Consider the following 26603-nt stretch of genomic DNA (forward strand, 5'->3'; position numbering starts at 1 on the left):
TCTGTCTGTCGTCTGTCTGTCTGTCATGTCTGTCTGTCTGTCTGTCTGTCATGTGACTGTCTGTCTGTCTGTCTGTCTGTCTGTCTGTCTAGTGGATGTCATGTGACTGTCTGTCTAGTGGATGTCATGTGACTGTCTGTCTGTCTAGTGGATGTCATGTGACTGTCTGTCTAGTGGATGTCATGTGACTGTCTGTCTAGTGGATGTCATGTGACTGTCTGTCTAGTGGATGTCATGTGACTGTCTGTCTGTCTGTCTGTCTGTCTGTCTGTCTAGTGGATGTCATGTGACTGTCTGTCTGTTTGACTGGTTGTCATGTGACTGTCTGTCTGTCAGACTGGTTTTCATGTGACTGTCTGTCTGGTTGTCATGTGACTGTCTGTCTGTTTGACTGGTTGTCATGTGACTGTCTGTCTGTCTGTCATGTGACTGTCTGAAACTGATGTGTTAATGTTGCTGTCTTGGTTCAGGTCTCTCTTGAAAACTAGATGTTTATCTCAATGCCCAACCTGAGCGCCGGAATTCCATATCTACTAGAATGGTCATGACGGTAATTCTGACCGTTGTTATTTCAATTGTGTAGATATTCCTTAACATATAATAAATTGCTAAAATAATGCATTTTTTATGTTAAAATGTCATAAGAAGAAACCTTAGGACACCAAATGTAAATTGCAGTCTGTGAGACAATGTATTGATTGATTCAGATGCGTGTGGACCGTCAGTACTAAAATAAGACAATAATGTATTTTCTGACTGTAAGACACAATCTTAATTGAAATTCATATTATGTTGTGTTGTTGTTTTAAAGGTTTAAAAATACAGAGATGAAACATTGAACAAAGCAGTTTCATTGCGTCAATCTGACCGTCAACAAAGGCAAATATATGTCATTAAAATGCTGTAAATGAGCTGATATATGAAGCAATCACAGCAATACAACTCAGTACAACAAAATAAACATAAACATATATATTTAAACAAATATATATTCATATATATATATAAATATATATATACAGTTGAAGTCAGAAGTTTACATACACTTAGGTTGGAGTCAATTAAACTCGTTTTTCAACCACTCCACAAATATCTTGTTAACAAACTATAGTTTTGACAAGTCAGTTAGGACATCTACTTTGTGGTTGACAGAAGTCATTTTTCCAACAATTGTTTACAGACAGATTATTTCACTTATAATTCACTGTATCACAATTCCAGTGGGTCAGAAGTTTACATACACTAAGTTGACTGTGCCTTTAAACAGCTTGGAAAATTCCAGAAAATGATGTCATGGCTTTAGAAGCTTCTGATAGGCTAATTGACATCATGTGAGTCAATTGGAGGTGTACCTGTGGATGTATTTCAAGCCCTACCTTCAAACTCAGTGCCTCTTTGCTTGTCATCATGGGAAAATCAAAATAAATCAGCCAAGACCTCAGAAAAACAATTGTAGACCTACACAAGTCTGCTTCATCTTTGGGAGCAATTTCCAAATGCCTGAAGGTACCACGTTCATCTGTACAAACAATAGTATGCAAGTATAAACACCATGGGACCACGCAACCGTCATACCGCTCAGGAAGGAGATGCGTTCTGTCTCCTAGAGATGAACGTACTGTAGTGTGAAAAGTGAAAATGCAGGAGGAGACAAGTACAAAATTATCTCTATGCACAGTAAAACTAGTCCTATATCGACATAACCTGAAAGGCCGCTTAGCAGGGAAGAAGCCACTGCTCCAAAACCGCCATAAAGCCAGACTACGGATTGCAACTCCACATGGGGACAAAGAACGTACTTTTTGGAGAAATGTCCTCTGGTCTGATGAAACAAAAATAGAATTGTTTGGCCATAATGACCATCGTTATGTTTGGAGGAAAAAGGGGGAGGCTTGCGTGTCGAAGAACACCATCCCAACCGTGAAGCACTGGGATGGCAGCATCATGTTGTGGGGGTGCTTTGCTGCAGGAGGGACTAGTGCACTTCACAAAATAGATGGCATCCCCATCCCAGATCCGGGAGAATTGTCATCAACTACACTAATTAGCATAGCACAACGGTCAAAAAATATTACTAGAAAATATTGATATTCAATATGAAATATATTGAAACACAGCTTAGCCTTTTGTTAATCACCCTGTCATCTCAGATTTAGAAACAGGGAATATTTACTAGGGTCAAATGTCAGGAATTGTGATAAGGTGAGATTAAATGTATTTGGCTAAGGTGTATGTATACTTCCGACTTCAACTGTACACATTTATATATATATATACACATTTATATATATATATATATATAAACAGTGTATTTAGAAAGTATTCAAACACCTTGACTTTTTCCACATTTTGTTACGTTACAGCCTTATTCTAAAATGGATTAAAACATTTATTTTCCTCATTAACCTACACACAATACTCCATAATGACAAACTGATAACAGTTCATTTTTTTTGCTAATGTATTAAAAATAAAAACAGAAATACCTTATTTATATAAGTATTCAGAACCTTTGACCTGAAATTGAGCTCAGGTGGATCCTGTTTCCAGTCATCATCCTTGAGATGTTTCTACAACTTGATTGGAGTCCACCTGTGGTAAATTCAATTGATTGGACATGATTTGGAAAGGTACACACCTGTCTATATAAGGTCCCACAGTTGACAGTGTATGTCAGAGCAAAAACCAAGCAATGAGGTCGAAGGAAATGTCCGTAGAGCTCCGAGACAGGATTGTGTCGAGGCACAGACCTGGGGAAGGGTCCCAAAACATTTGTGCAGCATTGAAGGTCCCCAAGAACACAGTGGACTCCATCATTCTGCAGCATTGAAGGTCCCCAAGAACACAGTGGACTCCATCATTCTGCAGTGTTGAAGGTCCCCAAGAACACAGTGGACTCCATCATTCTGCAGCATTGAAGGTCCCCAAGAACACAGTGGACTCCATCATTCTGCAGCATTGAAGGTCCCCAAGAACACAGTGGACTCCATCATTCTGCAGCATTGAAGGTCCCCAAGAACACAGTGGACTCCATCATTCTGCAGCATTGAAGGTCCCCAAGAACACAGTGGCCTCCATCATTCTGCAGCATTGAAGGTCCCCAAGAACACAGTGGACTCCATCATTCTGCAGCGTTGAAGGTCCCCAAGAACACAGTGGACTCCATCATTCTGCAGCATTGAAGGTCCCCAAGAACACAGTGGACTCCATCATTCTGCAGCATTGAAGGTCCCCAAGAACACAATGGCCTCCATCATTCTTAAATGGAAGAAGTTTGGAACCATCAAGACTCTTCCTAGAGCTGACCGCCCGGCCAAACTGACCAATCGGCAATCGGGGGAGAAGCAATCGAGCAATCGGGTGAGAAGGGCCTTGTTCAGGGTGGTAACCAAAAACCCGATGGTCACTCTGACAGAGCTTCAGAGTTCCTCTGTGGAGATGGGAGAACCTTCCAGAAGGACAACCATCTCTGCAGCACACCAATTAGGCCTTTATGGTAGAGTGTCCAGATGGAAGGCACTCCTCAGTAAAAGGCACATGACAGCCCGCTTGGATGATTCTCAGAACATGAGAAACAAGATTCTCTGGTCTGATGAAACCAAGATTGAAGAGTGGGAGACTACTCAGGATCGAGGGAAAGATGAACGGAGCAAAGTACAGAGAGATCCTTGATGAAAACCTGCTCCAGAGCGCTCAAGACCTCAGACTGGGGTGAAGGTTCACCTTCCAGCAGCACAACAACCCTAAACACACAGCCAAGACAACACACAAGTGGCTTGGGGACAAGTCTCTGAATGTTCTTGAGTGGCCCAGCCAGAGCCCGGACTTGAACCCGATCTAACATCTCTAGAGAGACTTGAAAATCGCTGTTCAGCAACGCTCCCCATCCAACCTGACAGAGCTTAAAGAATGGGAGAAACTCCCCAAATACAGGTGTGTAGAGTCATAACTAAGAAGACTTGAGGCTGTAATCACTGCCAAAGGTGCTTCAACAGGTAAAGGGTCTGAATACTTACTTAAATGTGATATTTCATAATGACATATTTCACATGTCATTTTGGGGTATTGGGTGAGGGGGAAAAACAATTTAATCCATTTCAGAATAAGTCTGTAACGTAACAAAATGTGGATGAAGTCAAGGTGTCTGAATACTTTCCAAATGCACTGTATGTACAGAACCCGTCAAACGTTTGGACACACCTACTCATTCAAGGGTTTTTCTTTATTTTTACTATTTCTACATTGTAGAATAATAGTGAAGACATCAAAACTATTAAAAAACACATATGGAATCATGTAGTAACCAAAAATAGTGTAAAAACAAATCAAAATATATTTTAGACTTGAGATTCTTCAAAGTAGCCACCCTTTGCCTTGACGACAGCTTTGCACGCTCTTGGCATTCTGTCAACCAGCTTCACCTGGAATGCTTTTCCAAAGGTCTTGAAGCAGTTCCCACGTATACTGAGCACTTGTTGGCTGTTTTTCCTTCACTCTGCGGTCCAACTCATCCCAAACCATCTCAACTGGGTTGAGTTCGGGTAATTGTGGAGGCCAGGTCATCTGATGCAGCACTTCATCACTCTCCTTCTACCCAGCCTGGCGGTGTGTTGGGTCATTGTCCTGTTGAAAGAACAATCAAAGTCCCACTAAGCGCAAACAGGATGGGATGGTGTATCACTGCAGAATGCTGTGGTAGCCATGCTGGTTAAGTGTGCCTTGAATTCTAAATAAATCACTGACAGCATCACCAGCCGTTCACCTACTTTGCGTCTCACAAAGACACGGTGGTCAGATCCAAAAATCTCAGATTTGGACTCATCAGACCAAAGGACAGATTCCCATCGGTCTAATGTCCATTGCTCGTGTTTCTTGGGTCAAGCAAGTCTCTTCTTCTTATTGATGTCCTTTAATTGGGGCATCTTTGCAGCAATTTGACCATGAAGGTCTGATTCACACTCCTCTGAACAGATGATGTTGAGATGTGTCTGTTACTTGAACTACTTTGACAAATATAAAATATTCCCTAGTTCAACACTTGTTTTGGTTTACTAATGAACATATCCTCTGTGTTATTTAATAGTGATTGATGTCTGGGTCTTCCATTCCTGTAGGGAGTCATTGTTTCTACAATGTAGAAACTAGTAAACATAAAGAAAAACCCTGAATCATAGCGCTTGAACATATACAGCAGAGGTACCTCTGGGTCTTCCATTCCTGTGGTTGTCTGAGAGCCTTCCATAGCGCTTGATGGTTTTGTGACTTCCACACTTGATGGTTTTTTTTGACTGTATTGATGGATGTTCATGTCTTAAACATTTGGACTAATCTCTTCGCTTATTTGAGCTGTTCTTGCCATAATATGGACTTGGTCTTTTACCAAATAGGCTATCTTCTGTATACCACCCCTAATCCTTGTCACCACACAACTGATTGTCTCAAGCGCATTGAAGTGTTGTGTGTTTTGTTCTGTTTGCAAGCCTGCACACTTGGAACTGTCCCCTCTTCTTCTGTTGCTGCTCTGGTGGCGTATCTTCCGGATGCTTCAGACCTGGAATGTCACAGCTTTCCCAGACATGTGGTCTGCTTTGACAAATATAAAATATACTTAGTTCAACACTTGTTTTGGTTACTACATGATTCCATATGTGTTATTTAATAGTGTTGATGTCTCCACTATTATTCTACAATGTAGAAAATAGTAAACATAAAGAAAAACCCTGGAATGAGTCGGTGTGTCCACACTTTTGACTGGTGATGTATGTTGTGCTCATAGACATTTGACTAATTATTGGCTAAACATTGTGCGTGCAATGCAGCCTGGCTCATGCCGTTTTACTCTCTATAGACCACTCACAGTTAACACAAGTAATCACTAACTTCCTCGTGCATTTCCCACACGCAACTTTCTGGCAAGTGTTGTAAGTGTTGTGTGTTTTGTTCTGTTTGCAATGCCTGCACACTTGGCACTGTCCCCTCTTCTTCTGTTGCTGCTCTGGTGGCGTATCCTCCGGATGCTTCAGACCTGGACGCTTGGGCAAGAGGCACAGCTTTCCCAGACATGTGGTCTGCTCTGAGCTCTTATTGCTGCTCCGGTGGCGTATCTTCCGGATGCTTCAGACCTGGACCTTGGGCAAGAGGCACAGCTTTCCCAGACATATGGTCTGCTCTGGTGGCGTATCCTCTGGATGCTTCAGACCTGGACCTTGGGCAAGAGGCACAGCTTTCCCAGACATGTGGTCTGCTCGGAGCTCTCATTGCTGCCTTGTAGAGGATGGCAGTTTCACAGCTTTCCCGCAGGCCTTGTAGAGGATGGCAGTTTCCACCCGCAGGCCTTGTAGAGGATGGCAGTTTCCTGGATGCCCGCAGGCCTTGTAGAGGATGGCAGTTTCCGCCCGCAGGCCTTGTAGAGGATGGCAGTTTCCGCCCGCAGGCCTTGTAGAGGATGGCAGTTTCCGCCCGCAGGCCTTGTAGAGGATGGCAGTTTCTGCCCGCAGGCCTTGTAGAGGATGGCAGTTTCCGCCCGCAGGCCTTGTAGAGGATGGCAGTTTCTGCCCGCAGGCCTTGTAGAGGATGGCAGTTTCCGCCCGCAGGCCTTGTAGAGGATGGCAGTTTCCGCCCGCAGGCCTTGTAGAGGATGGCAGTTTCCGCCCGCAGGCCTTGTAGAGGATGGCAGTTTCCGCCCGCAGGCCTTGTAGAGGATGGCAGTTTCCGCCCGCAGGCCTTGTAGAGGATGGCAGTTTCTGCCCGCAGGCCTTGTAGAGGATGGCAGTTTCCACCTGCAGGCCTTGTAGAGGATGGCCATATTCTGCCCGCAGGCCTCGTAGAGGATGGCAGTTTCCGCCCGCAGGCCTTGTAGAGGATGGCAGTTTCCGCCCGCAGGCCTGTAGAGGATGGCAGTTTCTGCCCGCAGGCCTTGTAGAGGATGGCAGTTTCCGCCCGAATGATGTTCTCAACAAATTTCACCCACACCTCTGGAAACCAGGACGATTTTGTCTTCTTGGAGACGTCTGCCTCAGGTCTCTCTCTTGTCAAAATGCAGGAATCTCATGATCTCCCTGTATCGATTCCGGGACATGGACTCTTTTGAAGAATGCATAGCCCAAGTCAGCCAACCAGAAGCTTTCCATACTCTTTGCGCTTTGGGCATCACAGATACACAACAGTGCAATGAAGTCATTTAGTTGTCCCACCAACTGTCACCTTTCCTCTGTGCACCACGGTCCTTGATGAGGTTCAGCATCCCGTGATCAAATAAACACAGGAAGTCAGTGAGCGCATCTTCAATATTGCGCTTGGCGTGTGGTGTGAGTCCTGCAGCTTCAGTCATGACATTCTGTCCTTGTCGTCTCCCTACATGTTCACCTGGCTGCACAAGCTTCCAGACTGTGCCGTCCTTTCCCAATTCCTGTCTCTCAGGTAGTGGTGGATTTGGCACTGCAGGATTAATAACAAAAATATATGTAATTTAAGCTTAGTTAGCCTATTTCTAAAAAAAAAACATTCAAAAGGCTTTTTGGAGAGAATTGCCTACCTGGTAGGCCTACAGGTGTTGACAGTCTGGGTGATGTTGTGGATGGCACAGGCGGAGATGGCAATGGTTGTGGATTCGGCGCTGCTGACAATGATAATAGCCTGATTAGTTTATTATATTTCATACAATATAGATGTGAATCAGGGCTAATCTTCTCTTCATACACACGACAATTACAATATTGAGTAACATCACAATTGGCTTGCATACACAATACAACATGAGGACCTGCTAATAGGCTAATGACAACAGGCTAATGACAATAGGCTAATGATAATAGGCTAATGATAATAGGCTAACGACAATAGGATAACGACAATAGGCTAATGACAATAGGCTAATGACAATAGGCTAATGACAACAGGCTAATGACAACAGGCTAATGACAATAGGCTAATGATAATAAGCTAATGATAATAGGCTAATGATAATAGGATAATGACAATAGGATAACGACAATAGGATAACGACAATAGGATAATGACAATAGGCTAATGATAATAAGCTAATGATAATAGGCTAATGATAATAGGCTAATGATAATAGGCTAATGACAATAGGCTAATGACAGTAGGATAATGACAATAGGCTAATGATAACAGGCTAATGACAGTAGGATAACGACAATAGGCTAATGATAACAGGCTAATGACAGTAGGATAATGACAATAGGCTAATGATAACAGGCTAATGACAGTAGGATAATGACAATAGGCTAATGATAACAGGCTAATGACAGTAGGATAACGACAATAGGCTAATGATAATAGGCTAATGATAATAGGCTATTGATAATAGGCTAATGATAATAGCGATAATAATAGCCTAATAATATATAATAATTAGGCCTACAACAAACATGGTAAGCCAATAATAGCCTAATGCCAGTGTTAGGCTAATTATAGATAGTAATAGCGGTGATAGGCCAACAATGATGATAATACGAATATTCTCTTAATAATAATAACATTTGGCTAATAATAAAAACGAAAAAAAGAACAATAGTATTCTATTCTGATTTAATTTTTCTAATTGTATTCTATTGCACCTGTATGTGTTGGAGGCTATTGGTCAACGTTTTTCTTATAAACTAGTTTGCTGTAAGTCAAACCAACAATATTGAGCAATATTTTGTCCTATAGGGTAAATAAAAATAAAAAAATCTGAAGAAGACGCAAGTCCTACCTGGAACATCAGCAGACGCAGACGTCTTGAAGTGAATGTGTCCCAGACGCAGTCTGTTGTGCTGGGGCTTCTCTGTGTCACTGTCAGAGTCAGGGACATCGGATGAGTTGTCCCTGCATCAGACTGAATGCCTCCATCAGACTCTTCCGTATCCTGGAGCGTGGCTAAAGCCTGCAGGGCGGTCAGCTTTCCTGACATAGCTAGACACCAGTTCGTTTTGATCAGACTATCTGTTGTGTTTTATTATATTGTATAATGCTTCTATTGTATTCTATTGTGTTTCTGTTCTATTATAATCTGTTCCAATTCTAACTTCTATTTACAACTGTATTCTATTGTGTTTCTGTTCTATTATAATCTGTTCCAATTCTAACTTCTATTTACAACTGTATTCTATTGTGTTTCTATTCTGTTCTATTATAATCTGTTCCAATTCTAACTTCTATTTACAACTGTATTCTATTGTGTTTCTATTCTGTTCTATTATAATCTGTTCCAATTCTAACTTCTATTTACAACTGTATTCTATTGTGTTTCTATTCTGTTCTATTATAATCTGTTCCAATTCTAACTACTATTTACAACTGTGTTCTATTATAATCTGTTCCAATTCTAACTTCTTTTTTACAACTGTATTCTATTGTTTCTATTCTGTTCTATTATAATCTGTTCCAATTCTAACTTCTATTTTACAACTGTATTCTATTGTGTTTCTATTCTGTTCTATTATAATCTGTTCCAATTCTAACTTCTATTTTACAACTGTATTCTATTGATTCTGTATTCTAGAATCCAAAGGCTAATTTCCTTTGTGCTCTTTTGAAAGCAAGTAAACAACAACAGTTGCTAAGCAACATCCAATGCCGGAAACACAAGGCGAGAAAAAGAACTAAGGACTAGCAAGCAACACAAACAATATCTTTGTGGAAGCCTACTGTGGGTGAAACATGCCTGCGGTCATTTTGACCAGCATGGCCCTTTGAGGTGCAATTTCTCAGAACGTTTTTGTCTTTTACGATATTGATCTCAATGTGCTGCTAGACTGTAAAATACACATATTTAGGACAAGTCCGGGAAAGGTGGTTTCAAGGTTTTTATTGAAATGACGTTATTTCAAATTACAACATTGAAAAAGGTCAGATTGACCGTCTTGCCATTTCCAGTGTTAAATAAAGGAGAAATAAAAACCAGTGTTTTCCCTCAGTGCGGCCTACTGCCCACTCTACTTCACAGCATTGATGCCAACTGCAACGGACACTGAGTAGCCTGCTACACGCTTCTCCTCGCTACACCTCCCCGGATATATGCAAGCCCTACGTCCGTTCCTCATCTCCCCTCGCTGCCCACGCACGCCACGCTCCCATGATGGATGAGTTGAGACCCGGCCGGTGTCGTCACGGTAATTTGATTGATGGGTTAGTGGCAGTGTGAGGGGTGAGCGTAGGAGGGGCTCTGTATGGAAATAAATGCTGCAGATATGGCTGGTCATTAAAGGTGCTGTTGAGAAGGCGATGTCCCTGTAATGAGGGATAGGAGCACTACAGGCGGCGGTGTGAGGTGTGTGTGTGTGTGTGTGTGTGTGTGTGTGTGTGTGTGTGTGTGTGTGTGTGTGTGTGTGTGTGTGTGTGTGTGTGTGTGTGTGTGTGTGTATGGAGATATTGGGCAATGCCCTTGGATAATGACAGTGGAAATGAATGGGGAGTAATTAAAGTGGGATGACGAAGATCATGATGGCGATGATGATGAAGGACGAGGAGGAGGAGGGTGAACCCAAGGTTAACAAGAAGGGAAGGTGGGAAAGTTTTCAAGATAACGAAGATAATTGTCTGAAGGAGAGGAGAGGACACCGGCTGAATACTGTTTTCAATAGCTAACGTTGACTACGTCCCAAATGGCTCCCTATTCCCAACATAGGGCACTAGTTCTGAACAGAGCTCTATGGGCCGTAGTGCACTTCATAGGGCAAAGTGAGCCATTTGGGACATCACCATTGTTGCTGTTCTGTAAATAAGGTCAGGCATGATGTCTCCTCTCTTCTTTGAAGCAGACAAGCTGCCAAAATGGTTCAGACACTGCAAAGCGTTTTGAATGGCAGCTCTCAAACTGGCACGTAGTATGAGGAGCTCTTTAGAAGGTGTTAGTAGTGATGACAGTATTAACTCTTTAGGTGTTAGTAGTGATGACAGTATTAACTCTTTAGACGGTGTTTGTAGTGATGACAGTATTAACTCTTTAGAAGGTGTTTGTAGTGATGACAGTATTAACTCTTTAGGTGTTTGTAGTGATGACAGTATTAACTCTTTAGATGTTAGTAGTGATGACAGTATTAACTCTTTAGACGGTGTTTGTAGTGATGACAGTATTAACTCTTTAGATGTTAGTAGTGATGACAGTGTTAACTCTTTAGACAGTGTTTGTAGTGATGACAGTATTAACTCTTTAGAATGTGTTTGTAGTGATGACAGTATTAACTCTTTAGAAGGTGTTAGTAGTGATGACAGTATTAACTCTTTAGAAGGTGTTAGTAGTGATGACAGTATTAACTCTTCAGGTGTTAGTAGTGATGACAGTATTAACTCTTTAGAAGGTGTCTGTAGTGATGACAGTATTAACTCTTTAGAAGGTGTTAGTAGTGATGACAGTATTAACTCTTTAGAAGGTGTTTGTAGTGATGACAGTATTAACTCTTTAGAAGGTGTTTGTAGTGATGACAGTATTAACTCTTTAGAAGGTGTTTGTAGTGATGACAGTATTAACTCTTTAGAAGGTGTTAGTAGTGATGACAGTATTAACTCTTTAGAAGGTGTTTGTAGTGATGACAGTATTAACTCTTTAGAAGGTGTTTGTAGTGATGACAGTATTAACTCTTTAGAAGGTGTTTGTAGTGATGACAGTATTAACTCTTTAGAAGGTGTTTGTAGTGATGACAGTATTAACTCTTTAGGTGTTAGTAGTGATGACAGTATTAACTCTTTAGAAGGTGTTTGTAGTGATGACAGTATTAACTCTTTAGAAGGTGTTTGTAGTGATGACAGTATTAACTCTTTAGGTGTTTGTAGTGATGACAGTATTAACTCTTTAGAAGGTGTTTGTAGTGATGACAGTATTAACTCTTTAGGTGTTAGTAGTGATGACAGTATTAACTCTTTAGGTGTTAGTAGTGATGACAGTATTAACTCTTTAGAAGGTGTTAGTAGTGATGACAGTATTAACTCTTTAGATAGGTGTTTGTAGTGATGACAGTATTAACTCTTTAGGTGTTTGTAGTGATGACAGTATTAACTCTTTAGAAGGTGTTTGTAGTGATGACAGTATTAACTCTTTAGGTGTTTGTAGTGATGACAGTATTAACTCTTTAGGTGTTTGTAGTGATGACAGTGTTAGTGGGAAACAGCAGCAATCTACACCACATCTCAGTATCAAGGTTAATCAATAGATAGACATACAAGGACAAAGTGTGCTATATCCTCAGACTTGATGGGTAAGTAGACAGGTTGTCGTGAGTTATTTCATCTTAATGTAGGGTTAGGTAATGACGATACAGCTAGTTGAGAGAACATGTTGTATGTCTCTGACTGCTGGACACAGTGTTTCTTTTGGATACAGTAACGCTGTGTTTCCAAGACAGTTATCCCCTTGGGCACAATAAAGTTGATCTTATCTTCTGACATTAAGTCCCCACCACTCCACTGTTGGACGTTAGAGAGCCTGTTGTGGCCTCACATCCCAATGAGGATGAACAGGATTCAGTCAGTCAGTAAGACTGTAACTCCCCACCACTCCACTGTTGGACGTTAGAGAGCCTGTTGTGGCCTCACATCCCAATGAGGATGAACAGGATTCAGTCAGTCAGTAAGACTGTAACTCCCCACCACTCCACTGTTGGATGTGTAGTTACAGACTACTCAGGGTTAAGGTTAAGGTTAGGCTAAGGTTAAGGTTAAGGTTAGGCTAAGGTTAAGGTTAGGCTAAGGTTAAGGTTAAGGTTAGGCTAAGGTTAAGGTTAGGCTAAGGTTAAGGTTAAGGTTAGGCTAAGGTTAAGGTTAAGGTTAGGTTAAGGTTAAGGTTAGGTTAAGGTTAAGGTTAGGTTAAGGTTAAGGTTAGGCTAAGGTTAAGGTTAGGCTAAGGTTAAAGTTAGGCTAAGGTTAAGGTTAGGGTTAGGGGGTCACTAGTGTAACTCACCACCACTCCACTGTCAGTGGATACCCATCTGTAGGTGCAGTTACAGACGGCCCAGGGTTAAGGTTAGGGTTAAGGTTAGGTTAAGGTTAGGGTTAGGTTAGGTTAGGGTTAGGGTTAAGGTTAGGGTTAGGTTAGGGTTAGGGTTAGGGGGTCACTAGTGTAACTCACCACCACTCCACTGTCAGTGGTCACCTCTCTGTAGGTAAAGTTACAGACGGCCCAGGCCAGGTAGTAGGTGGACATACGAGGAGTCCTGGAGAAGTGGTTGGTCACCCAGCCATCATCATCAGAGATGGAGGCCTCTACAGGCATGTTGGAGAGAGAGAGGTAGGACGCATCGTGTCCCAGGCTGACCCGGAACGTGGCCTTGTAGATGGGCTCATCAAAACACGGAAAGGCCTTTCTGGCGTGGGTGGGGGAGAACTGTGTCACCGCCATGTACCTGGAGAGAGGGGGCGGGGGGGAGAAGAGAGAGGGGGAGGGAGAAAAGAAAGATAGGGGAGGGATAGAGAAGAGAGAGAGAGGGGAGAGGGAGAAAAGAGAGAGAGGGGAGGGATAGAGAAGAGAGAGAGTGGAGGGAGAGAGGGGAGGATAGAGAAGAGAGAGGGAGAGAAGAGAGAAGAGAGAGGGAGAGAAGAGAGAGGGAGAGATAGAGAAGAGAGAGAGAGAGGGATCAGAGAGAGAGAGAGAGAGAGAGAGAGGGGGAGGCAGAGTTGGAGAGGGAGAGGGAGAAAAGAAAGATAGAATGGGCAGGAGAGGGAGAGAAGAGAGAGGGGAGAGAGAGAGGGAGAGAAGAGAGAGAAGAGAGAGGGAGAGAAGAGAGAGGGGGCAGGGGGGGGGAAGAGAGAGAGTGGAGGGAGAGAAGAGAGAGGGAGAGAAGAGAGAGGGAGCCTTTCTGGGGTGGGGGAGAAGAGAGAGGGGGCGGGGGGAGAAGAGAGAGAGTGGAGGGAGAGAAGAGAGAGGGAGAGAAGAGAGAGGGAGAGGAGAGAAGAGAGGGAGAGGGATAGAGAAGAGAGAGAGAGAGAGGGAGAGAGAGAGAGAGAGAGAGGGGAGAGAGAAGAGACAGAGGGGGAGGGAAAGGGAGAGAGAAGAGACAGAGGGAGAGGAGGAGGGAGAGGAAGAGAAAAGAGAGAGGGGGATGGAGAGAAGAGAGAGAGGGAGAGGGGGATGGAGGAGAGAGAACAGATTTAGAGAATAACAGTAAAACAGAGAGATGTAGAGGAGTAAAGGGAGAGAGAGATAGAAAGACAGAGAGAGATAGAGATGGGGAGGGGGAGGGAAAGGGAGAGAGAAGAGACAGAGGGAGAGAGGAGGAGGGAGAGGAAGAGAAAAGAGAGAGGGGGATGGAGAGAAGAGAGAGAGGGAGAGGGGGATGGAGAGAGGAGAGAGAAAACAGATTTTGAGAATAACAGTAAAACAGAGAGATGTAGAGGAGTAAAGGGAGAGAGAGATAGAAAGACAGAGAGAGATAGAGATGGGGAGGGGAGGGAAAGGGAGAGAGAAGAGACAGAGGGAGAGAGGAGGAGGGAGAGGAAGAGAAAAGAGAGAGGGGGATGGAGAGAAGAGAGAGAGGGAGAGGGGGATGGAGAGAGGAGAGAGAACAGATTTAGAGAATAACAGTAAAACAGAGAGATGTAGAGGAGTAAAGGGAGAGAGAGATAGAAAGACAGAGAGAGATAGAGATGGGGAGAGAGATAGAAAGAAAGAGAGGGAGGGAGGGAGAGAGGGGCAGGAAGAGTGTGAGAGAGAGGGGAGGAGGAGGAGGAGGGGGAGGGAGAGGGGACAGGGGGAGAGAGAGCAAAGAGTTAGTTTCACATTAGATTAGGAGATAAAAGGAACCTAATGGCCGAGAGATGTTCTATACTTAGAAAATAGTAATTTCATCTTGACTATTGCCTTCTTGTCACCCTGGAAAACTGATGAGCTCTGAGTTCACATTGAAACAGACAGAACCCCTGTTTTGGTTTTACATATCACTGAAAGTGCTCCAGAATCTGTCACAGTGGAGTAAAGGCCGTACCAGGTTGTCTTTGCTCCGAGCAGAACTCGGCTGGGTGAAGTGAAAGTCTGTGCTCAGGTTCTCCTTTACAATGCATTTGTTTGAAAAAAACAAACAAGAAAAAAGCATCAATATTAATGTTTGTCCCTCTTGTGCTGCCGTAGCAACAACATAGCCAGTACACTTCCTAAAAATAGTCTGAATTAATCTAAGAATACTCAAGACATCTGTCATTTTTGCAGAGGAAGTCTTTGCAGAGGAAGCAATTTAACATCTAAATGTTTTGACGCAATATTTCTCAAGTGAAAAAAATATGCATGAAAACGAGTGGTCTGTCGTTGAATGACAACAAACACTGAATTGAAAAATCCCTATTGTTGACCAATCTCTGACGAAGGGGGTAGACACCAAAATGAACAAAAACATCACAAAATGTACAGTATGCACGAACGGTTTCGACTGGGAAGCATACAGTAAGTTTTAGTAATCGCAGAAACACGGGTGAAAAGTATTTTAAATCATTCCCAGTTGGTCGAGAATTTTCCTGTGCAAATGCACTGACCTACAGTACCAGTCAATAGTGAGGACACAACTACTCATTCCAGGGTTTTTCTTTATTTTGTACTATTTTCTACATTTTAGAACAACAGTGAAGACATCAAAACTATGAAATAACACATATGGAATCATGTAGTATTTAGAGCCTGTAAGTGAGCATTTCACTGTAAGGTCTACTACACCTGTTGTATTCAGCATTTCACTGTAAGGTCTACTACACCTGTTGTATTCAGCATTTCACTGTAAGGTCTACTACACCTGTTGTATTCAGCATTTCACTGTAAGGTCTACTACACCTGTTGTATTCAGCATTTCACTGTAAGGTCTACTACACCTGTTGTACTCAGCATTTCACTGTAAGGTCTACTACACCTGTTGTATTCAGCATTTCACTGTAAGGTCTACTACACCTGTTGTATTCAGCATTTCACTGTAAGGTCTACTACACCTGTTGTATTCAGCATTTCACTGTAAGGTCTACTACACCTGTTGTATTCAGCATTTCACTGTAAGGTCTACTACACCTGTAGTATTCAGCATTTCACTGTAAGGTCTACTACACCTGTTGTACTCAGCATTTCACTGTAAGGTCTACTACACCTGTTGTATTCAGCATTTCACTGTAAGGTCTACTACACCTGTTGTATTCAGCATTTCACTGTAAGGTCTACTACACCTGTTGTATTCAGCATTTCACTGTAAGGTCTACTACACCTGTTGTATTCAGCATTTCACTGTAAGGTCTACTACACCTGTTGTATTCAGCATTTCACTGTAAGGCCTACTACACCTGTTGTATTCAGCATTTCACTGTAAGGTCTACTACACCTGTTGTATTCAGCATTTCACTGTAAGGTCTACTACACCTGTTGTATTCAGCATTTCACTGTAAGGTCTACTACACCTGTTGTATTCAGCATTTCACTGTAAGGTCTACTACACCTGTTGTATTCAGCATTTCACTGTAAGGTCTACTACACCTGTTGTATTCAGCATTTCACTGTAAGGTCTACTACACCTGTTGTATTCAGCATTTCACTGTAAGATCTACCTGTTGTATTCAGCATTTCACTGTAAGATCTACCTGTTGTATTCGGGGCACGTGACAAATAAACTTTGATTTGATTTAGTAATTAAAAAAGTGTTAAAATAAAAAAATATTATAGATTTAAGATTCTTCAAAGCAGCCACCCTTTGCCTTGATGACAGCTTTGCACACTCTTGGCAACCAGCTTCACCTGGAATGCTTTTCCAGCAGTCTTGAAGGAGTTCCCACATATGCTGAGCACTGTTTTTCCTTCACTCTGCGGTCCAACTCATACCAAACCATCACAATTGGGTTGAGGTCGGGTGATTGTGAAGGCCAGTTCATCTGATGCAGCACCATTACTCTCCTTCTTGGTCAACTGGCCCTTACACAGCCTGGAGGTGTGTTTTGGGTCATTGTCCTGTTGAAAAACATATGATAGTCCCACTAAGAGTAAACCAGAGAGCAAACCAGATGGGATGGCATATCGCTGCAGAATGCTGTGGTAGCCATGCTGGTTATGTGTGCCTTGAATTCTAAATAAATCCCTGACAGTGTCACCAGCAAAGCACCCCCACACCATCACACCTCCTCCTCCATGCTTCACGGTGGGAACCACACATGCGGAGATCATCCGTTCACCTACTCTGCGTCTCACAAAGACATGGCGGTTGGAACCAAAAATCGCAACTTTGGACTCATCAGACCAAAGAACACATTTCCACCAGTCTAATGTCCATTGCTCATGTTTCTTGGCCCAAGCAAGCCTCTTCTTATTATTGGTTTCCTTTAGTATTGGTTTCTTTGCAGCAATTTGACCATGAAGGTCTGATTCACACAGTCTCCTCTGAACAGTTGAGATGAACTGAACAGTTGAGATGTTGAGATGTGTCAGTTACTTGAACTCTGTGATGCATTTATTTGGCTTGTAATTTCTGAGGCTGGTAACTCTAATGAACTTATCCTCTGCAGCAGAGGTAACTCTGTGTCTTCCTTTCCTGTGGCGGTCCTCATGAGAGCCAGTTTCATCATAGAGCATGATGGTTTTTGCGACTGAACTTGAAGAAACTTTCAAAGGTCTTGAAATGTTCCGTATTGACTGACCTTCATGTCTTAAAGTGATGATGGACTGTTGTTTCTCTTTGCTTATTTGAGCTGTTCTTGCCATAATATGGACTTGGTCTTCTACCAAATAGGGCTATCTTCTCTATACCACCCCTACCTTGTCACAACACCACTGATTGGCTCAAACGCATTAAGAAGAACTTTTCTTCTAAATATTAACTTTTAACAAGGTGCACCTGTTAATTGAAATGTATTCCAGGTGACTGACTACCTCATGAAGCTGGTTGAGAGAATGTCAAGAGTGTGCAAAGCTGTCAATGAAAAGGGTGGCTACTGTGAAGAATCTCACATATATTTTGACATGTTTAACCCTTTTTTGGTTACTACATGATTCCATATGTGTTATTTCATAGCTGTGATGTCTTCAGTAGTATTCTACAATGTAGAAAATAGTAAAAAATTAAGAATGAGTAGGTGTGTCCAAACTGGTACTGTATATATTACATCTATTTGATCAATAATAGCTGCTCCTAGCAGCTTCTGCTGTGGAGAAGTCTTGGTTTCACTTGAAAGAAGTCTTGGTTTCACTTGAAAGGGGTCTTGGTTTCACTTGAAAGAAGTCTTGGTTTCATTTGAAAGAAGTCTTGGTTTCATTTGAAAGAAGTCTTGGCTTCATTTGAAAGAAGTCTTGGCTTTATTTGAAAGCCACCCTTCGCAGTGCTACAGCTGAATTGGTGCCCACGTCAGCTCGTTATAGAGACTCATCGCTACAGAGACATGGTCACAGTAACAATCTCATAAATGACAGCCGGCCATGACACCGGTTTGTTAACTTCCTGTCCTATAGTCTATTCCAAGACTCCACATTGTCACAGTTAGTGACTAAATTACATTCTAAAAAAATAGTCAGAATCTTATTAACAGTATGAGGTTTTATTTGCTATTTTTACACTTGTTTCCCAAACATTTGTTTTTATATTATTATTATTTTCCTACTTTCCTGTTACAAAATCTTCCTTGTAATTATCATTCCAGAGACAGAGCCTGAGAGAATAAAGTGCAGCATCACGAGTTCTGAGAATAGGTCTGGGAGCCTCTCCTCTCAGTTAGATTGGCAGTAGGGTGAGGGGAGCCTCTCCTCTCAGTTAGATTGGCAGTAGGGTGAGGGGAGCCTCTCCTCTCAGTTAGATTGGCAGTAGGCTGAGGGGAGCCTCTCTTCTCAGTTAGATTGGCAGTAGGGTGAGGGGAGCCTCTCCTCTCAGTTAGATTGGCAGTAGGGTGAGGGGAGCCTCTCCTCTCAGTTAGATTGGCAGTAGGGTGAGGGGAGCCTCTCCTCTCAGTTAGATTGGCAGTAGGGTGAGGGGAGCCTCTCCTCTCAGTTAGATTGGCAGTAGGGTGAGGGGAGCCTCTCCTCTCAGTTAGATTGGCAGTAAGGTGAGGGGAGCCTCTCCTCTCAGTTAGATTGGCAGTAGGCTGAGGGGAGCCTCTCCTCTCAGTTAGATTGGCAGTAAGGTGAGGGGAGCCTCTCCTCTCAGTTAGATTGGCAGTAAGGTGAGGGGAGCCTCTCCTCTCAGTTAGATTGGCAGTAGGGTGAGGAGAGGCTGACTGGCTGACTGGTTGACTGGTTGACTTGCTGACTGGTTGACTGGCTGACTGGCTGACTGAATGACAGATTGACTGGCTGACTGAATGAGAGATTGACTGGCTGACTGGCTGCATAGCTGACTGGCTGACTGGCTGACTGAATGACTGGCTGACTGGCTGACTAGCTGACCGGCTGACTGAATGACAGATTGACTGGCTGACTGAATCACTGGCTGACTGGCTGACTAGCTGACTGACTGACTAGCTGACTGGCTGACTAGCTGTCTGGTTGACTGGCTGACTAGCTGACTGAATGACTGGCTGACTGAATGACTGATTGAACAGCCCTCTGCTTTGCCTTTAGGATTAACCTGGGTAGTCCAACCATAACACCGTAATCCACACAGTTTCTTTACCTAGTGGACGTGACAGCTAGAAAGAGGTTGAGAGAGGGGGAGAGGTTCTTCAGGGGGCGTTTGGCCCACCCACGGTGACATTTAAAGGGCTATCAGAATCAGTAGGAGCCTGATAAACTGACAGTTAGGCTGATTGGAGATCTGGTGGTGAATCTGGTTTAGCACTGTTAACACTGAGGGATCGGTCCGTCATCAGACACAAAGGCAGCGTTTAAACAGGCAGCTTAATTCTGATCTTTTTCCACTATTAGATCTTTTGACCAATCACATCTAATCTTTTCACATTAGACCTTTTTTTTCAGAGCTCAAAAGACCAATTTGTAAAAAAAAAAAAATAATTTTAAAAAGAGATCAGAATTGGGCTGCCTGTGTAAACGCTGCCTAACACACACATACACACACACACAGCCAGGCACACTCAAAGATACACACATTCACACACACATGTACACACACACACACACACACACATTTTATTTAACCTTTATTTAACTTTATTTAACAAATACACACACAAAGCAAGGGATCGGTGTCCTGTCAGACAGTAAAGCTAGGCAGTTATTAGTTGGTCATAGAGGGGATGTTTATCAACCTGTCAGACAGTAAAGCAGGCAGTTATTAGTTGGTCATAGAGGGGATGTTTATCAATGGGATGGCCTCTTTATTGAAAAAGCACTGGAGATAAATACTATGAATTAAAGGACTAGAGACGAAGAGACGCCAGAGAAACGTTCAACTGTATCAGTCCTCTACTATATACTGTCTAAACTCTGATATATCAGTCCTCTACTATATACTGTCTAAACTCTGATATATCAGTCCTCTACTATATACTGTCTAAACTCTGATATATCAGTCCTCTACTATATACTGTCTAAACTCTGATATATCAGTCCTCTACTATATACTGTCTAAACTCTGATATATCAGTCCTCTACTATATACTGTCTAAACTCTGATATATCAGTCCTCTACTATATACTGTCTAAACTCTGATATATCAGTCCTCTACTATATACTGTCTAAACTCTGATATATCAGTCCTCTACTATATACTGTCTAAACTCTGATATATCAGTCCTCTACTATATACTGTCTAAACTCTGATATATCAGTCCTCTACTATATACTGTCTAAACTCTGATATATCAGTCCTCTACTATATACTGTCTAAACTCTGATATATCAGTCCTCTACTATATACTGTCTAAACTCTGATATATCAGTAAACCTCTACTATATACTGTCTAAACTCTGATATATCAGTCCTCTACTATATACTGTCTAAACTCTGATATATCAGTCCTCTACTATATACTGTCTAAACTCTGATATATCAGTCCTCTACTATATACTGTCTAAACTCTGATATATCAGTCCTCTACTATATACTGTCTAAACTCTGATATATCAGTCCTCTACTATATACTGTCTAAACTCTGATATATCAGTCCTCTACTATATACTGTCTAAACTCTGATATATCAGTCCTCTACTATATACTGTCTAAACTCTGATATATCAGTCCTCTACTATATACTGTCTAAACTCTGATATATCAGTCCTCTACTATATACTGTCTAAACTCTGATATATCAGTCCTCTACTATATACTGTCTAAACTCTGATATATCAGTCCTCTACTATATACTGTCTAAACTCTGATATATCAGTCCTCTACTATATACTGTCTAAACTCTGATATATCAGTCCTCTACTATATACTGTCTAAACTCTGATATATCAGTCCTCTACTATATACTGTCTAAACTCTGATATATCAGTCCTCTACTATATACTGTCTAAACTCTGATATATCAGTCCTCTACTATATACTGTCTAAACTCTGATATATCAGTCCTCTACTATATACTGTCTAAACTCTGATATATCAGTCCTCTACTATATACTGTCTAAACTCTGATATATCAGTCCTCTACTATATACTGTCTAAACTCTGATATATCAGTCCTCTACTATATACTGTCTAAACTCTGATATATCAGTCCTCTACTATATACTGTCTAAACTCTGATATATCAGTCCTCTACTATATACTGTCTAAACTCTGATATATCAGTCCTCTACTATATACTGTCTAAACTCTGATATATCAGTCCTCTACTATATACTGTCTAAACTCTGATATATCAGTCCTCTACTATATACTGTCTAAACTCTGATATATCAGTCCTCTACTATATACTGTCTAAATGCTGATATATCAGTCCTCTATATATAAACTGATATATCAGTCCTCTAAACTCTGATATATCAGTCCTCTACTATATACTGTCTAAACTCTGATATATCAGTCCTCTACTATATACTGTCTAAACTCTGATATATCAGTCCTCTACTATATACTGTCTAAACTCTGATATATCAGTCCTCTACTATATACTGTCTAAACTCTGGTATAACGGAACTCTCTTCTCCTAACTCATGAATGTACAGAACAGATTATGATCCGACACAGACCCCTGGGAAGAAGTCATATGGAATGGAGACACAGCATAAATGTATTCCCTGACATAAACATGTCGTTGTTTCAATGACTAAGCTAATGACTAAGCTAATGACTAAGCTAGGTCTCACGCTGCCTGAACAATCATCTCAATATCAATTAAAAAAGGCAATTAAGCTCCATCTCCATTAGCCCTCCCTCCATTTCTCCTTCCCTTGATCCCTCCATTCTCTACATCCTATGATCACTCCTTCCCTCCTCCCTCCATTTCTCCTTCCCTTGATCCCTCCATTCTCTACATCCTATGATCACTCCTTCCCTCCTCCCTCCATTTCTCCTTCCCTTGATCCCTCCATTCTCTACATCCTATGATCACTCCTTCCCTCCTCCCTCCATTTCTCCTTCCCTTGATCCCTCCATTCTCTACATCCTATGATCACTCCTTCCCTCCTCCCTCCATCCCTTGATCTCTCCATCTCTCTATCCCTCCATCTCTCTATCCCTCCATCCCTCCATTTCTCCATGCTATCAGTTGCCAGCCAACTTCCCACCGCCTTGGAGTGCTGCTCTGTGGCTGAGAACCAAAAGAACCCCATGTCTCCAAGTTTTTCAAAGGAAAAGCTAAGTTTCTATCAGGTTTTGGCTTTCACTCCCTATACCCTTAAAATCAGAGAAAAACCAGGCACAATACTCACAGGCAGCTGAGGGGTAGAGAGAGGTAGAGAGAGAGAGTAAGAGAGGTAGAGAGAGAGCGAGAGAGCGAGAGAGAGGTAGAGAGAGAGAGAGAGAGAGGTAGCGAGAGAGCGAGAGAGGTAGAGAGAGAGAGAGAGTATCAGAGAGAGAGAGAGAGAGAGAGAGAGGTAGAGAGAGAGAGAGAGAGAGAGATAGAGAGAGAGAGAGAGAGAGAGAGAGGTAGAGAGAGTAGCGAGAGAGGTAGATAGAGAGAGGTAGAGAGAGAGAGAGAGAGAGAGAGGTAAGGAGCTGAGAGGTTTTGGCTTTCCTCCCTAGAGAGAGAGGTAAAGAGAGAGCAGAGAGAGAGAGAGAGAGAGAGAGAGAGAGAGAGAGAGATTGTCAGAGGCTGAAAGACCCAGCAGGCTACTCTTATTGTAGAGATGACAGGAGAGCAGAGGAGAGGCAGGGTGAGGCAGGAGGAGGCAGGGTGAGGCAGCGGGAGGCAGGAGGATGCAGGGTGAGGCAGCGGGAGGCAGGAGGAGGCAGGAGGAGGCAAGGGGAGGCAGCGGATCGAAGCAGATATTAGTACAGTTGTGAAGGGCGTTAAGTGTGTTTGGGATGATGCTGAACCCTACAGAACCTGGCGGGACCATCTCCAGCTTCGCTAGGCTGTGTCTGGGAAACGCCTGCACGCTGCGGAGAAAACACTATTTTCTCCTACAGTAAAGAAAGACCTCTGGCTCACTAGACAAGACAGTTGGGTGAAGTAGAGTATCAATGGGCTGGGATGGGAACTAACCACCTACAGCACGTTGAGTTCACTTAGCCTGATCACACATCTGTTTGTGCTCTCGACAACTCCATCGATTGGCAAGCTAAACATGGCATGACAGGGATCTGTGATAGGGAGTTGTGACAGGGAGCTGTGACAGGGAGTTGTGATAGGGAGTTGTGATAGGGAGTTGTGACAGGGACTTGTGACAGGGAGCTGTGACAGGGAGTTGTGACAGGGAGTTGTGATAGAGAGTTGTGACAGAGAGTTGTGACAGAGAGTTGTGACAGGGAGTTGTGACAGGGAGTTGTGACAGGGAGTTGTGACAGGGAGTTGTGACAGGGAGTTGTGATAGGGAGTTGTGACATGGGAGTTGTGACAGGGAGTTGTGACAGGGAGCTGTGACAGGGAGCTGTGACAGGGAGCTGTGACAGGGAGTTGTGACAGGGAGCTGTGACAGGGAGTTGTGACAGGGAGCTGTGACAGGGAGCTGTGACAGGGAGCTGTGACAGGGAGCTGTGATAGGGAGTTGTGACAGGGAGTTGTGACAGGGAGCTGTGACAGGGAGTTGTGACAGGGAGTTGTGACAGGGAGCTGTGACAGAGAGCTGTGACAGGGAGTTGGCATGATAACAAACAGACTGGCACTCAGGCTAAATGTCCCCCTCTCTTACACTATAAAACACTTTGAGCGTCCATCTGGAATGCAAAAGCTCTATATAAGATCAATCAATATTTATCCAATATGACGATGGCTGTTATGAAAACTATTTGTTACAGGACTAAAACCTAATGTCCTGTCCTGTACCTCTATTCTGAACCACGTTCTCTGGCGGAGTCCCAGATGGCACACTATTCCCTATAATGTAGTGCACTACTGTATAGGGTTCTGGTCTAAAGTAGTGCATTATAGAGGGAATAGGGCTCTGGTCTAAAGTAGTGAACTATATAGGGAATAGGGCTCTGGTCTATAGTAGTGTACTACATAGGGATTAGGGCTCTGGTCTAAAGTAGTGTACTATATTGGGAATAGGGCTCTGGTCTAAAGTAGTGTACTCTGTAGGGAATAGGGCTCTGGTCTATAGTAGTGTACTACATAGGGATTAGGGCTCTGGTCTAAAGTAGTGTACTATATAGGGAATAGGTCCCTGGTCTAAAGTAGTGTACTATGTAGTGAATAGGGCTCTGGTCTAAAGTAGTGCACTATATAGGGAATAGGGCTCTGGTCTATAGTAGTGTACTACATAGGGATTAGGGCTCTGGTCTAAAGTAGTGTACTATATAGGGAATAGGGCTCTGGTCTAAAGTAGTGTACTATATAGGGAATAGGGCTCTGGTCTATAGTAGTGTACTACATAGGGATTAGGGCTCTGGTCTAAAGTAGTGTACTATATAGGGAATAGGTCCCTGGTCTAAAGTAGTGTACTATGTAGGGAATAGGGCTCTGGACTAAAGTAGTGCACTATATAGAGAATAGGGTCCTGGTCTAAAGTAGTGCACTGTATAGGGAATGGTCTAAAGTAGTGCACTATATAGGGAATGGACTAAAGTAGGTTACTACATAGGGAATGGTCTAAAGTAGTGCACTACATAGGGAATAGGGCTCTGGTCTAAAGTAGTGTACTACATTGGGAATAGGGCTCCATTCGCGACGAATCCTCTGTTTGTCGTCACGGTCGATCCAATCATGTGTAATTAGCATTGATTTATAAATCACTGAAGTCATGTCCTTTAACGACCCCCCAGCCAGCTGCCCCGGCGCAGCGCTCGGCTGAACCTACGGTACAAGTCACCAAGTCACTTATCTCCCAGGCTGGATGTGAGGCGTGTGGCTGAACCTACGGTACAAGTCACCAAGTCACTTATCTCCCAGGCTGGATGTGAGGCGTGTGGCTGTGTGACCTGCTGCTGGGAGCCATTGTTCAATACTCTGAGTTCAGATGACGGTAACCTGACATGACACTGATGATCAGCGTGACTCACAAAATGGCGCCCTCTTTCTAGAAATAGTGACCCTGTGGATCCTGGTCTAAAGAAGTGCACTATATAGGGAATAGGGCTCTGGTCTAAAGTAGTGCATTATATAGGGAAAGGGCTCTGGTCTAAAGTAGTGCATTATATAGGGAAAAGGCCTCTGGTCTAAAGTAGTGCACTATATAGGGAATAGGGCTCTGGTCTAAAGTAGTGCACTATATAGGGAATAGGGCTCTGGTCTAAAGTAGTGCACTATAAAGGGAATGGGGCTCTGGTTTAAAGTAGTGCACTATATAGGGAATAGGGCTCTGGTCTAAAGTAGTGCACTATATATGGAATAGGGCTCTGGTCTAAAGTAGTGCACTATAAAGGGAAAAGGGCTCTGGTCTATAGTAGTGCACTATATAGGGAATAGGGCTCTGGTCTAAAGTAGTGCACTATAAAGGGAAAAGGGCTCTGGTCTAAAGTAGTGCACTATATAGGGAATAGGGCTCTGGTCTAAAGAAGTGCACTATATAGGGATTAGGGCTCTGGTCTAAAGTAGTGTACTATATAGGGATTAGGGCTCTGGTCTAAAGTAGTGTACTATATAGGGAATAGGGCTCTGGTCTAAAGTAGTGTACTATATAGGGAATAGGGCTCTGGTCTATAGTAGTGTACTATATAGGGAATAGGGCTCTGGTCTAAAGTAGTGTACTATATAGGGAATAGGGCTCTGGTCTATAGTAGTGCACTATAAAGGGAAAAGGGCTCTGGTCTAAAGTAGTGCACTATATAGGGAATAGGGCTCTGGTCTAAAGAAGTGCACTATATAGGGAATAGGGCTCTGGTCTATAGTAGTGCACTATAAAGGGAAAAGGGCTCTGGTCTAAAGTAGTGCACTATATAGGGAATAGGGCTCTGGTCTAAAGAAGTGCACTATATAGGGAATAGGGCTCTGGTCTAAAGTAGTGCACTATATAGGGAATAGGGCTCTGGTCTAAAGAAGTGCACTATATAGGGATTAGGGTTCTGGTCTAAAGTAGTGCACTATGTAGGGATCTGGTCTAAAGTAGTGCACTACATAGGGTTCTGGTCTAAAGTAGTGTGCTATATAGGGATCTGGTCTAAAGTAGTGCACTATATAGGGAATAGGGCTCTGGTCTATAGTAGTGTACTATATAGGGAAT

The 26603-nt window shown here is 42.8% G+C and overlaps 1 protein-coding gene across 1 annotated transcript in view; it reads right to left on the reverse strand.

The window, feature by feature from the left end:
- LOC121845914 (thyrotropin-releasing hormone-degrading ectoenzyme-like) overlaps nt 1-26603 on the reverse strand; it is a gene marked incomplete at its 3' end in the record, with an annotated part of 262455 nt that overhangs the window by 228717 nt on the left and 7135 nt on the right. Inside the window, 1 exon segment of the mRNA XM_042318133.1 lies at nt 13070-13343. Coding sequence (XP_042174067.1) covers nt 13070-13343 — 274 coding nt within the window.

This window comes from Oncorhynchus tshawytscha, unplaced genomic scaffold (genome assembly GCF_018296145.1).
Source record: "Oncorhynchus tshawytscha isolate Ot180627B unplaced genomic scaffold, Otsh_v2.0 Un_scaffold_3414_pilon_pilon, whole genome shotgun sequence".
NCBI classification, from domain to species: Eukaryota; Metazoa; Chordata; class Actinopteri; order Salmoniformes; family Salmonidae; genus Oncorhynchus; species Oncorhynchus tshawytscha.